Source organism: Ictalurus punctatus, chromosome 1 (assembly GCF_001660625.3).
Source record: "Ictalurus punctatus breed USDA103 chromosome 1, Coco_2.0, whole genome shotgun sequence".
NCBI classification, from domain to species: domain Eukaryota; kingdom Metazoa; phylum Chordata; class Actinopteri; order Siluriformes; family Ictaluridae; genus Ictalurus; species Ictalurus punctatus.
The window spans coordinates 16,478,216-16,492,430 of NC_030416.2; the positions used below are offsets into that span (position 1 = coordinate 16,478,216).

Sequence of the window (14,215 nt, forward strand, 5' to 3'; positions counted from 1 at the left end):
ATCATGTATATATGCACACTCAATTTATGTAACTTAATTTGTGTGCATGTTATTTTATTTACATGTGTGACTATTTTTGTTGTTTTACCCCTGTTTTGATATTTTATATTTTTTTGCATTTTGTTTTAAAATGTGGAGCTGAGAGCACATGGTGACCATTGTACATCATGTTTATTTTATAGAGCACATCTATAGATGCACATCTATAGGGCGATTCACTCAAAGAGGCTGCTTATTTGTGTTATATCAGGTATGGTTTTTGTTTTATATTGTTTTAATTTGTTACTTGGATGTATTCTTTGCCCCTTTTGCATTGTAATTGAATGGGCACGAGCACATTGTAAGGGCGATTCAATCAGATAGGCTGCTTATTTGTTTTATATTAAGTGCGATTAAAAGACCGAGATGATCTGGTGCCTGTTGTGCCGTGTTTGAATGACTCACCGCAGACACCGCTTCACATCTACACAACGCAGAAGCTGGGCCGGATTATCCAATGGGCATTATGGGCACGGACCCAGGGGCCCATGCGCACTTGGGGCCCACGCGAGGGGAAGAAATAAAAAATTTTTCCCCCCATTTTCTTTTCTTTACTTTAAAATTTTTTTTTTTTACCATTGCTGACAAGCCATTGTGCCCAGGGGCCTCTGAATTCTTAATCCAGGCCTGCGCAGAAGTACCAGTCTTATAAGTGGTGTCTAAGTGTCAGTTACACCTATGCAGGTCAGTCGCATTTAGACAGATTCAAATGACCTCAAAGTATGGGACTATTGATTTTCTTTCAATAATACTCTCAGTATTTATTTTCTTATTTAAGTATTTTGGCTATATTGACTACAATGAATACAAGAAAAAATACATGTTCGTAATTACTAAATAATCACAGCCATATAATAGTAAATTAATAGATGTTGCTCACCCAATAATATTTAATTTTTGTATCTATAGTCTGCTGTGACAAGACAGTAACATTTAATCTAACAAGTATTTATCAAAAATTATTGTAGTACTGTATATATCATACTGCATTTGTAATGTAACAAGTTTATTTGATTACGTCTGCTCTGATGATGGCGAGGCAATTTCATCACCAATAATTTGAGTGGCAGCTAATACAAAAAAATTTTTTGGGGCACAAACAAACTGAAAATCAGACCATTAGTAATGCAGGACTGAAAGTTCAGCAAAGCTATAAGCTTCCCAAAAAACTGTAGAATCATAGCATTGTCAAGATGGCTGTAGCTACTTTCATTCCGTTTGCATTTTTCAGAAAGATGTTTAAGTCTCGTAACCCCTGTACCAGGACTTTGAAACAGCTAACAAGGAAAACAATAAAATGTATGACTTGCATCTCATCCAACTAGCCAACTCCGTTTGTCTTAAGTGCCGGAGAAATCCGGGTGTAAGCTCGCCCGCCATCACTTAACTGCAGAATTTGTAAATTGGGTCAATCTGGTCCAGGCTCCTTTATATACATTTTTCCTTCACTTGAACGCCTTGTGAGAGGGTTTTTTGTAAAGATAAAACCAAATTTTATTTCATCTGGAAAAAATGTTGTGCCTACTTCTACGTTTTTCTCTTGCAACAGTGTGAAAGAGTTGTTGAGAACGGTCCAATCACATAAGGTCAAAAAATATAAAAACAATATTGATTCACGAACAACAAAAGTGGGCGTATCTGGGGCAATGAGCTGCACCCCAGCAGAATCTGAATCCATCTGAATCCAGTCAATTAGAGAACAGCCTCAAGTCACCTGCTTTTTAGAAGTGTGAGGACCTACATATGATTGAAATACAATTTAGATTGTTAAATAAATGCTAACATGACTTGTTTAAGTAGCCTTCTTCTCTGGATAACTTGAAGGAGGTGGCGCTAGGGGGACCGGTGACCAGATGCAACCAGACCAAATGTGGGTAGTAGTAAGTTTGTGTGGGACATATTTCTGACACCCAAAAGGCCTACCATTTTGATCTAAATGACTAAGAAACATGTGCACTCAGCCCATTTATATTTATATCTCTTATGCAACAAAGACAATTACTGCTGTATAAAAAATTAAGTGGAGAAAAAAAATTATTTCTATGGCTTGACCTCACCTTTGTCCAGTTTGAGTGAAAGCTGACAGCCCTTTGATGCAAGTACAGGTCTCTGTGGAACATAAATGGGCATTTTCCAATCAGTGTGCGTCTTTAGACTGGACAGGCTCCAGTTGTTCAACCATCCATTCAACTACGGTTATGGTTAGGGATATTTTAACAAATCAGGTAAAGCGGTTGAAAAATGCCTATCCCGGTTTGAAAATAATTGTAAAACGCATTTTTTTTGTTCTGCAGAGACACCATACTCCTTTGACAGGCTTCAGTACTTTCTTCACAGCCATTGGATGAATGTAAGATTTGGCCACCGCCCCCTGGGGATGATTGTAGCCATGAAACTGATGTTTTCCGTCTATTTCATTTTAACATACTGAAATATTATCGTAGAAACATGAGAAATAAGTAACTAAAACCTTAGTGTAACACTCCCAGATTCGGCTAGGGAATGAGGAAGCTGGAGGCAGGCTTGGAACAATTTAAAAGGTGCTTTATTCATAGTATTTCAATTTTGCTTTTCAGCGTTTTTATTTTATAGAGACACGTGCAGACAGGGCTCTGTGCTGGTTGGCTCTCTGTCTTTCGAGGCACCTGTCTCTCCTGTTTTTTCCTGCATCATCTGGGTGGGCGGGATCACCAGTTCAGCATTGACCTATCAGTAGACACAATGTGAGATGATTTGTTATTCGAGAACAAATCATGAATGTATCTTACATTTGCATACAGACACCTACCTATGAGTTTTGATGTTTGTGCAGGAGATTGCGGAGCTCTGAGTTTTGTTGTTTGAGTTGCTGTGTTTCAGTCAGAAGCTTGGATCTCTTAGTCAGCTCAGTACTGAGAAAGGAATAACATTACACGGCCATTAAAAAGAGAAAGAACTTGTTAAAAATTGTAAAAAGCCTGGACGAGTGATTTATTTTTATTTAGTAGGAATTCACTGAGAAACCGATATGCATAACGGATTCTTTTTTTATGTGTGGTGATGTGAAGAAAGTCTTATTTGCGACATGTTCATACTCACTGGTACATCTTGAAACCTGCCTCCAGCGCCCTCCAGACTTTGAGTTTGGACTCGGGGATGACGTTAGCCATGTTCTCCCAGTATGCTTCGACCTCAGAGTTGTTCATCCTCTCCAGCTCTAGAGCACTGCCCTTAAGTGTTGCTCTGTTATAAAAGTAATTAAAGGAATAATCAAGGGTTTTTCAACATCACACTGTGTACTACATCTGTAGCTAACGTGTGACTACCATGGACAATCATTTTTCCACATTTTAAATTTTTCAACAAAAACATTTTCCCCTGTACTAAAAGAAGAGCAGTTAAAATGTGTTCTCATTAATAAAAATAATTATTATTACTAATAATGGCAGGGTAAGGGCAGTTGTTGGGTCATTATTAAACATATATTTGATGCACATGTCTTTGTTGAATGTGTTCATGAATTCTTCAGTCAGAGGCATTAAATTTGTACTCTGTAATGTGTATAATATACCAAAAGAAAACACAGACACCCCTCAACTTCCACTGCATGCATATAACTTTGGGGAAAGCAAATAACTGGAATGATGATCAAAACGCCATACAAACAGTTTTGGTGAGGCACTGGGTACGTCTCAATCAGCTCACTAGGTTGTGACTCAGTATATGGTGTACACGAGTTCAGGCACTGGTAAAAACCCAGGCTCACTACACATCGGGACACTGATGTCTCAATTTCTGATAACATGACTACGTACTCACTTTGTAAAACTTCACCACTGGCATTTATCAACAACGGACACAACAGATATCTTTCTGACATTGTCATATAAATCTGTTAGTTTAATCACGTGTTTCTGTCATGGTACTTCAAGCAGGATCGTGGGCTAGCTAGTTGATTTTTTAAAATCATTAAATCATTGTTATTCTCAAACAAACTGTATATAAAACATCAAATAAAGTTAAAAATCACTAACGTAATTAATCATTTGTGAGCTACAAAAATAACTAGCTATTTATAGTTAGCTAGGAGTTCGTCTGCCATATTTTCGAGCTGAGAGGCTTCATAAAATGTGACATCATCTCCAGTAACATAGTGAGCATCAATGCTCCCTGATTTTTGCGGTGCACTGTGGGATTTTTTTTAGGAAGCCAAAGTTCCAATTCAGTGGAAGGATTTTGCGATTGAGGCATCCCTTAAAATGGCTGATTCCCTGATCACTGCCCTGACTACTGAACTAGGGAGCTGATGAAACACACTCATCACCTCATGTCTGTCTCATCCTAAGAGTTTTACAGTGCAACAATTTTGAATCTGCAATACGTAGTTATGTGTCTTTGTGTGTTTGGAATATGCACCATACACACAACAATTTAACAAACAATCCACCCACTACCGTGGTTTTGGGAGGTGGGAGAAGACTGGAGAACCCATGCCATGCCATCCTATTTTAAACATTTCTTGTTAAAATGCAACAGCTGTGTTTAAGCTGCTGTTCTATGCGAGTTTAAACTGAAAAGGTTTTATGCTCTTCAATATAAGAAAATGCATGGGGAATTCTTGCCTATACCTATTACAATGTTAGAGAACACTGGTGTATTCCGTTAATGCCACTGTCACACACAGAGGCACACACACACACACACACACACACACACACACACCTGGCTTTGCAGTACTGGGCACTGAAGGCTCGGAGAGCTTTCAGTAGATCATTTGGGTGCATAAGATTGGACTCCTCCTCTTCCTGATTACTCACTGACATGTTCTCCTATGAAAAACCCAGACAACTAATTTAGCCATAAACTGTTTAGATATTGTTAGTTGTAATTGTACTAGGTGACATGACGAGTAAACAGAACTCCGTTTGAACCACAAAGTTCCTCATAACTTCACCTTCGTTGTTTGTCGCTCTTTGTATTTCAGAAGGAACATAGTCATTTTCTTTATATCCTCTTTATTCTCAATCCCCATGGCCTGCAATCAATCACACAAGATAAAAGTATACATTTATAGGTCAGTTTTAAGGGGACTATCAATTATGCAGTTTCGGATTAGAATAGCAGCAGCTGAAACTCACAGAAAATATGGAATCCCGCTTCACACACATCTGTTCATTCTTCTCAATGAAAGAGAGTAGCTTGAGTAACTTACTCTCTACTAGAAAGCCCTAAAAAATAAACATCAGAATTTTAAAACATATTTCAACAGACACATAAGAAGACATTTAGGATATTTGCCAGTCAATCTCAGGGAATCATGCACACATACTCGTTCACACCTAGGTGCAATTTAGTGTAGTCAATTCTCCTACTGGCATGTTTTTTAAGGAAGTGGGAGGAACCTGGAGAGCACGGAGGAAACCTATGCGAACACGGGCAGAACATGTGAAACTCCAGGGACAGGGAGTGGCTCTACTTGGTTTACAATAAATGACAAATCATCCCCTTGGTAAAATGTCCTTTTTACATTCCCTCTGGACCAAAGTCATTATGCAATCTCATTATTATTGATATCTTAATTTCATTCATATTTGAGATAGAGTGCATCTTCCTGAAGTGGTAGCAATATAGAATTGCACACTTTTAATGGGGTGGAGTATTTAATAGTGCAGCATGTCATAATTTCAACCTTCATAAGTGGCAAACCAAATACTAGAAAAAGATCTGTAGAGTCTAAAAAATAACATTGGTATGATATCCAGTATGTAGCCAGTAAAAAATCTCCATGGTACACTTGTGAATATCATATTCATTAGGCCACTGCTGGCTATCTAAGGGGCTCATACAGTTTTTTCCTGTGAAACTACAGAAAAACACCTCTGATCCACACACATACATATCCAGTACCCACCATCTCATCACACAGAAGCTCCAGCAACCTCTTTACTGTTGTACGATCCACCCCGGCCATGCTGCTCTCCAGACTGCCAGAGTCTTGCTCTGTCTCTCGCTCTGTCTGATCCTGTGTCTCATCCTCCTCTACCAGGAGCTGCTTGGGGCTGAAACGATCCATTAAGGGCAGTGGTGGGGGACTCCAGGGCAGGCCCAGCATCTGTTCGTGAATAGCTCGGTCCACGTCCATAGTTCTACACACCAACACTTTGGCCTTATCTTCATTCATCAACCAAACCTCCTTGTAACGCTTGGTATCAACCGCCGCAAAGTGCCTTCATATGCACACGCACAAAGTGATCAATATTATTAATAATATGCTATCTAGTTAGAACTAGAGATAAAACTGAAGTTAGTGGTTATTGTGTGTGCTATTCGTATATGGGTGTTACTGTTCACCTTATCCTCTTCTGAATATCTTCGTACTGTTGCATGAGGCGCTTGTGCTTATTCGTCAATGACTGGTTCTCTTCACGGGACTGCTTTTCCTGAATGGCAGTTTGTTTTTTCAGATCGTTGCACGTATCCTGCAGTCTGTAACAAAAGTGAATCCAATATAAGTATACAGTGCTTTACAATTGGAAGGCAGTGTCCGCCCGAGGTAGACGGCATTTTCGGGCAACATCTGTACACTCTTGAGAAAAGAACTTTCCCAGTCAGAAGGCAACTTCCCACTGAGGTGCCTTATTGTGGCCAGATTCAAAAGCATAGTTTAACTAGTTAACAAATGCTAATCTAAGTACATTCGGTAGCCATTTCATCAAATTTTATATACATATGTATATATATATACATATGTATACATATATATATATATATATATATATATATATATATATATATATATATATATATATATATATATATATATATATATATTCTATACAGGATATACAGGATAAGAGATTTTAACAGTACCTGATGACCATCCTATTCTGCTGAGCCTTATTGACGGCATACTCTTCCTCATGTTTCTTCAGCATTTGTAGGTCGTTCTCGATCTTCTCCTGATTAAACTGGTAGGTAGCTTTCTCTTCCTGCAGGTCTTGCTTTAGGCACTGTTCATGAAAACATACAGACACACACACAGAAAGATATTGATGTCTGAGGATCCTGCTTGACGTTATACTGTTTATCATTACTGTAAAGACACTTTTTTCCTGTTTTGTGGAAATTTTTTTTATTGTAAAAAGTTCAAATAAACTTGAATCACGGGTAAGGGTGCTCTTAGGCATAACGCAAAGCAGAGCTTTTATAAAAGGGCAACAAAAATAATATTATGAAATCCAGAAGCACAGGAGCCGGGCGACCCCCAACTATCCATTTAATCCTTTGACTGTACATTGTTTTAAATGTAGATTCAACACAGTTTGCATCATATAACCAACACAGTTCAAAGTTTTGTTAAAAAAGCAGCTGATATTATTTAAAGCTGCTCAGTGTAAGATCTTGAATGTAAGCCATTCTCTTCTGAAGAAGAAGAACAATTCTTACAATTCCTTCTACGAAATACAGTTTCATCTGTTGGTTGCAGCAGGCAAATAATTCACATTCAGTGAAAATTCAGGGTTATATGTTATCAGTGTAATGCAGTGTACCTGTACACCAGTGTCTAGTTTGATTTTGATCTTGTTGGACTCCTCTGTTCTCTCCATTCTCAGACGATCCAGCAGGGCCTCGTGCTCCTCAATCATATTCATCCTCTGCAGCAAGTACTCCAGCTGCTCAAACACACACACAGTGTAATGATATACTGTATAGCACACACATACACACAGGGCAATGATTTACAAATTTGTGGAATGTCAAAAAATGAAACATGTAAAATATGCAAGTTCATTCTGCCTCTTTGTCACGTCGTTCCTTCCTCTTATGCTCCCATTTGTTCTTGTTGGCTGTGAGCAAATCCCTCCTCTCATCACAGATTGAGCTCTGTAACTCAATCAGGAAAGAAGTAAGCACAATGCATTTGCTAATAACTTTGCGTTCATAACTTTCTTACATTGATGTTGTTATAGAAAATAGAAAATTATTCATATGTATGTAAACAACTTATGAATTGGAGATCTAGTCAAAATCCAGGTTTGCAAAGCTGGTTGAAACTCAAAGACATGAAGCTGTAATTGCTACCAAAGGTGTTTCTACAAAGTACTAAATAAATAGTGGGAATACCTATCTAAATGAGAGATTTCAGTTTTTGATTTGCAATAAATTTGCAAAAAAAATTCTAAAAACTTGTTTTTGCTTTGTCATTATGGGGTATTGTGTGTACAGTGATGGCAAAAAAAGCTATTTTAAATTAAATCTATAATACAATAACATGTGCAAAATCCAAAGGGGTCTGAATATTTTCTGTACCCACTGTAGTGTGACAAATGTATCTATAACGAGCATCTATAAACTCAATGATGCACATCTGCATAGGATTATAATCCATCATAAGTAGCAGCACATGAGCTTGTATACTGTATAATAAATATAGCTAAGCAATATAAAAACATAGCAGCTTGGCTGCACCATACCTGAATTAGGTCTAGCTGTTTTCTATAGTTCTCCTTCAATCTTGATATCTGTTCCTGCATCCTTTCAATTAAGAGATCCACTTCTATTAACTCTCTTTTGCGATCTTTCACAAAGCGATTATCTCTTTCTTTTAGCTCCTGCACACAAAAGTAGACATCTGTGGAGTGAGTGCACGTGTGTGTGTGCGTATGTGTGCATGCGTTTGTTTGTGTGAGTGTATGTGTGTGTGTGCGTGCATATGTGCGTGTGTGTGCATGTGAGTGTATGCGCACGTGTGTGCGTTTGTGTGTGCATGCATATGTATATATATATATATATATATATATATATATATATATATATATATATATATATATATATATATGTATGTATGTGTGTATATGTGTAGGTGCATGTGTATGTGCATGTGTAGGTATGCGGGTGTTTGTGTGTGCGGGTGCATGCACGCATGTGTGTTCGCGTGTGTTTGCATATGTATATGTGCGTGCGTGTGTGTATGTGTATGCGCGTGTTTGTTTGTGTATGTGTGTGCATGTGTATGTATGCGCGTGTTTAAGTGTGCATGCGTATGTGTGTATGCGTGTGTGTGTGTGTGTGTGTCTGTGTGCTCATGTGCGTGTGTGTGCGCGAACCTGCTGCAATTCATTGATGAGCTTGTTCTTGTCTTCAATGATTTCCCAACAGAGCTCTTGCTGTTTTCTCAGATTGTCTCCCAGCTCCTGATGGTTCACTTTTGTCTTGGCCTCAGTCCACTTGTTCATGATCTCACTGAACTTCTCTGAGCTTTTCTTGGCCTCATCTTCCAGCTTCTCCAATCTATCCAAGTTTAGCCAGAACATGTTTGGGAACAATGGAGAAATAAGAAACAGATGATGCAAAATTTGTGTCAGAAGGCTTTTGTAAAAATGTCAAAAGTCAAGTAACAACATAACTCAAGCTCGAGATCAAACCTGAGATCCTGGAAGAGCAACAGTACCTTCTGCACCACTATGCAAGTTTAGATTTCGTTACAAAGTGTCTTATCCTCATCTCCTGTTTTCCTTATATTTAACTTGGTTCTGTGTGTGTGTTCTCTGACCACTAGCTATATGTACTGTATATAAAAATAGAGTCATAGTCTGTGTTTTTCACTCTGCATCGCTAATAATACTCTATATTGTTTAACAGTGGGCATTCGTATCTTGGTACTTGCCAAGGTTTCTGTGATAATGTCTGGCCAGTGCGATATGGCTGCACAACCTAACATACACATAGCTACAGAAAGCATACAAAAGCACCCATTTAACTAAAATCAAAACTAGATGTTTTCCCAATAAAACTAAAAACTAGTTGATGCCAAACTCTAAAGTCAAGCAGCAATATGCAGATGTGAACTGCACACACGTTTGTGAGCACGAACAATGGAGATATCTGAGGACCTCAGAAAAAGAGTTGTTGATGCTAATCAGGCTGGAAAAGGTTGTAAAACCATCTCTAAAGAGTTTGGACTCCACTGAGTGGTGGGAATGAAAAGCCTGAGTTGCATGAAATGAAATATGTAGGCTTCCTCAATAAAAATTAAATGTTGTTCAGATAAAATGTTTGGTACTAATGCTAAACTTCTGAACTTCTGCAAAACCCAAACAGTATTAAATTAATACATTTAATAACTGTCTTAGTTAAGTTATTAACTCACCTTAGTCTGTTTGCGTCCCTTAGTTTTTCTCTCCTCTTCGACTCCCTGGCATCAGCCTCCATCAAAATGTTGATCACCAGCTCTGTGCTATCTGCTTTTAATTTTTTCATGTACTGCAACAAGAACAAATGATCAATATAAATTCAATCAATTAAATGCAGCTAGGAATGGCTTATTGACTCAAAATGGATAAAAACAATACAGCAAAACAGCTTTGTAACTAAACAGTTATATTAAACTCCACTTACTCTTTCACTTTCTTCCATTTGTCTCTGACTTGGCAGATCTTCCACTCTCTCCTGGAAGTCATCTTCAAGCTCCCGTCTTCAGTTTTTCATGAAAGAAAAATATACAATTGGTAATAATCAAAATACGAATGGCAGCTAAACTCTAGGAACAAAGTAAGGAGTAAGTTAATATAATATAAGTTAGATCAATGGTTCTCAAAGTAGGGTCTGAGAAGCAGAGCCAGATGATCCATGTTTTTTTTTTTGTTTTGTTACAGTGCTGTAAACAACAACAATGCAACACAATCAAAATTGCTTTTATTATTAGGTTCTTATCATGAGCATAAGTAGCTAAGATGACACCGAGGTTCAGCAGTGTAATATAGCCTACTACAAGTATTTTTAAGACCTTTGAAGCTTGGATATAAGACATTGTAATGCTGATTAAGGCCTTATTTTTATATTAAGGAATTTAAGACATTTTAAGGACTCGTGGACACCCTGTGTTTGACTGCTCACTTGAAATAAATTAGTTTAATCCAAAAGGGGGTACCTCAAAAACAAATTGTCCTGTAAAATAGTGTCAGCTTGGACCTAATATTGAAAGCTCAGAAATGTAAAAACTCCAAAAATATTTCTGCACACGTCTGAATAATGAACAGAATATTGCGATATTTCACAAAATTACTCTGTACTGAGGGGCTCCATGATTTATTTTTTTCTCTACAGCTAAAGGTGTCTCTGTTTACAAAACATTTGAAAATCATTAAACTGAATCACAAACGCCTTTTTCTCCGACAGACACTGCAGATATATCTTACTGTTTCTTGGCCTGCACTTGTGCAGTAATCAGGTTTCGTCGAGCCTTGATTTTGTCCTCAACATTTTCGGCCTCAACAGAAGGTCCAGGCTTATTTTTTTCCTTACTCGAAACTTTAGCTTGTAGCATTTTTGTTCGCGCTATCAGTACTAGTTATTCTACCAGTAATAACCTGTACAAAAAATCGACCCTTTTTAATTGTAACAGTTTTGGAACCTAACGCGTAGGCTCACTGTGACGTCATGGTCCCTACCGTGATGGTGTGTGTGTGTGTGTTTTCTTCAGTGACGTGTCTTTCCAGTGTTCTGGAAAGTTCGGTGCGGTGTTTCCCCTTCAGTGCGCATGCGCGAACGCATGACATTTTCTCCTGTTGCTGCGTTGAATAGGTAGTGTGTGCTTTATCATCGCGTGTGATAGTTTATAGTGTTATTACCTACTTTCCATCAGTATAAGGTACATTTTACATTGTTTGTTAGATAATTTGCAATTAAACACAGCCTTTAATGTACAGAATGTATTGCTTTCAAAAGTTTTATTGCTCAATCGTAAGTCAGATATACCCGCGAATTCTAGCTTTCGCCCTGTTTTCAGAGTCTCTGTATAACAGCTAATGCTTCAAGTTTAATGAACTAATAGGATCTGTCACAATTAGAACTGTAAATGCCTTGTTTTTCAGGGGTCTTCTCTTGTTCGGACAGTCGTTTATATTTAAGTTTACTATTATTATTGTTCTTGTTGTCGTTTTTTTCACACAACCTTTTTGTTGCAAACACAATTAAACTATATTGCACTGCACAGTAAGTAGCCTGTGTTTTTATTTCAGGCTACTCATCTCAGTTATGGCAAGGACTTACGCCTGAGAAGTGCACCTATAAATGTTGTTTCATTCAGCAAGTCTGAGAAAAGTGGTTGTTCCCCCCTGTATGTTACAGTGTGAGCATTTATAAAGAACTACAGTGATGCTGGTGATGTCATCATTATGGGTAACAAGTTTCATTTGTAGTATTTAGCCAAGTGACATGACTTGATCTTTAAAAAAAAAGTTACAAAAAAAGTATTTCTGTGTTCAGAATGCATTAATTTAAAAAGCATGACCCCCCCCAAAAAATAAAAGTACTCCTTGTCGGCTAACTTACATATAACCACTTGCAAAAAAAAAAAAAAAAAAAACGATTGTAGGTTTTGTGCCAGGATGTCCAAGAAGCATTCTGAGGTAAGTTTTGCTGTAGTTAAAATTGTTTTTTAAATAATACGATTTTTGACTTCGATAATGAATATGACTAATGACTCTTTACTACCACTGTTTTATAATAATAATATTGATTGTTTCCTATTGTGTTTAAATCAGGCCTACCACCTTCTGAGCTACTCAGAAGAACCACGCAGCGTGGACCAAATATCTGCACGACCCACTGGGTAGCCTGGCACGAACCTCTGAAAAGTGCAGTGCGGGCTAGCAGAATATTTGAAACTATTTTAAATAGTCCTAAATTTTTTAAGGGAATTGATGAAGTCCTTGAAAGAAATAGACAATAATAATAATAATAATAATGAAAAATAAGACACAGCAGAAAACGGTCTATGAGCATAAGAAAACTCTTCAGACTTCAGAGGTTTACATACCAGGTAACCTCTGTATACCAGGAACAAGGTGCTCCTGGTATGCAGTAGTTAGTACCTACTGTACTAACTACTACATACCAGGAACACCCTGTTTTGGAGATGCTCTGTCTCAGTTGTCTAGGCATCACTAGTTGGCCCTTTTCGTTGTTGCTCAGATCCTTACGCTTACCCATTTTTTCTGCTTCCAACACATCGGCTTTGAGAGCTGACTGTTCTCTTGTTGCCTAATATATCCCACTCCTTGACAGGTGCCACTGTTACGTGATATTCAATGTTATTCACGTCACTTGTCGCCTTTTAATATTATGGCTGATTGCTGTATAATTCATCCAGTGTCTAGATGTTATTTATACTCTATACACTTTTGTAAAAGATTTGAGTGATCTTTGTCGGTTCTGTGGGGAACCCAAGTGATCCAGTTTTGACACCTGCCTGGGTAATGGGGCATTTTTATTTTAAAAGTTTCTTAATAAAAAAATAAAAATAAAAAAAAAGTAATAATACTCAAATTTTATTAGCCTTTTCAATGCCCCATGCTATTACAGTTAAACTTGTAACAGATGAGTCTATCTAATGTAGAAATAAAATAGTTTTATCACATTTTTTATCTATTTAACTATTTTATAAAATAGTTTTATCACATGATTTAAAACATTTTATGATCATTCAGATTGCCTGTAATGAATGTGACAGGTGGTACCATCAGTCATGTGTGGGCAACTCATCAGGAGGAAGATTTTTATTGCCCAGCATGTATTGAAGAATAGACCAAGGTTAACTGTGACAATAGTTTTCAAAGGCGTCTATGTTGTTGTATTTAATTTTATGGCATTGTGTTTTTGTTTAATTAAAAGGTAAATAAACAAATTTTTTCATTTATTTCTATTCAGTAACTGCTTTATCCTGGTCATAGTTGTCGTGGATCCAGAGCCTATTCTGGTAACACTGAGCGTGAGGCAGAAGTACACTGTGGATGGGACACTGGTCAATCGCAGGGCACCATGCACATGAACATTATTACTGTTATTAATATGTTTATATTTGTATTTAATGTTTATAGAAGTACTTAAGTTTTGTTTTTAATTTAATTGGATTTTCCACATATTTGCACAATTGTAGTATATGCATAATATAGTTTAATTCTTGATTTGCCAATAAAAATATTTTGTTCTTATATTTAAAGCTTATTTGTACCTGTAATTAGTCTGTGTGGCAGTGGTCAAGTGTTAGCTGATGACAGAGAGGGGGTCCATGCAAATCTGTTCCCCCTGTGTTTTCAGTCAGTACGTTTACATGGGCAACAATATTCCGATATTAACCCAATTAAGACAATACTCTGATTAAGAAACTGCGATTTCTGATTAGCAGGATTAAGGT

The 14,215-nt window shown here is 37.4% G+C and overlaps 1 protein-coding gene and 1 long non-coding RNA gene across 2 annotated transcripts; one reads left to right on the forward strand and one right to left on the reverse strand.

Annotated features, from left to right (window-relative positions):
• Nucleotides 1-2,562: 2,562 nt before the first annotated feature.
• LOC108268170 (dynein regulatory complex protein 1) lies at nucleotides 2,563-11,462 on the reverse strand. The gene is made up of 16 exons (XM_017472980.1): nucleotides 11,217-11,462; nucleotides 10,417-10,492; nucleotides 10,169-10,281; nucleotides 9,126-9,309; nucleotides 8,493-8,630; nucleotides 7,816-7,902; nucleotides 7,569-7,691; nucleotides 6,889-7,028; nucleotides 6,370-6,504; nucleotides 5,930-6,245; nucleotides 5,157-5,246; nucleotides 4,973-5,053; nucleotides 4,741-4,847; nucleotides 3,118-3,261; nucleotides 2,828-2,930; nucleotides 2,563-2,745 (listed from the first exon to the last, which is right to left on the reverse strand). Exons 1-15 carry the CDS (start codon nucleotides 11,342-11,344, stop codon nucleotides 2,828-2,830), a joined length of 1,965 nt encoding a protein of 654 aa, XP_017328469.1. The 5' UTR covers nucleotides 11,345-11,462; the 3' UTR covers nucleotides 2,563-2,745.
• A 6-nt stretch (nucleotides 11,463-11,468) lies between these two features.
• On the forward strand, nucleotides 11,469-14,012 carry LOC128633291 (uncharacterized). The gene is made up of 2 exons (XR_008396825.1): nucleotides 11,469-11,668; nucleotides 12,039-14,012. It is a non-coding gene; the product is annotated as an uncharacterized LOC128633291 (long non-coding RNA).
• The last annotated feature ends 203 nt before the right edge of the window (nucleotides 14,013-14,215 follow it).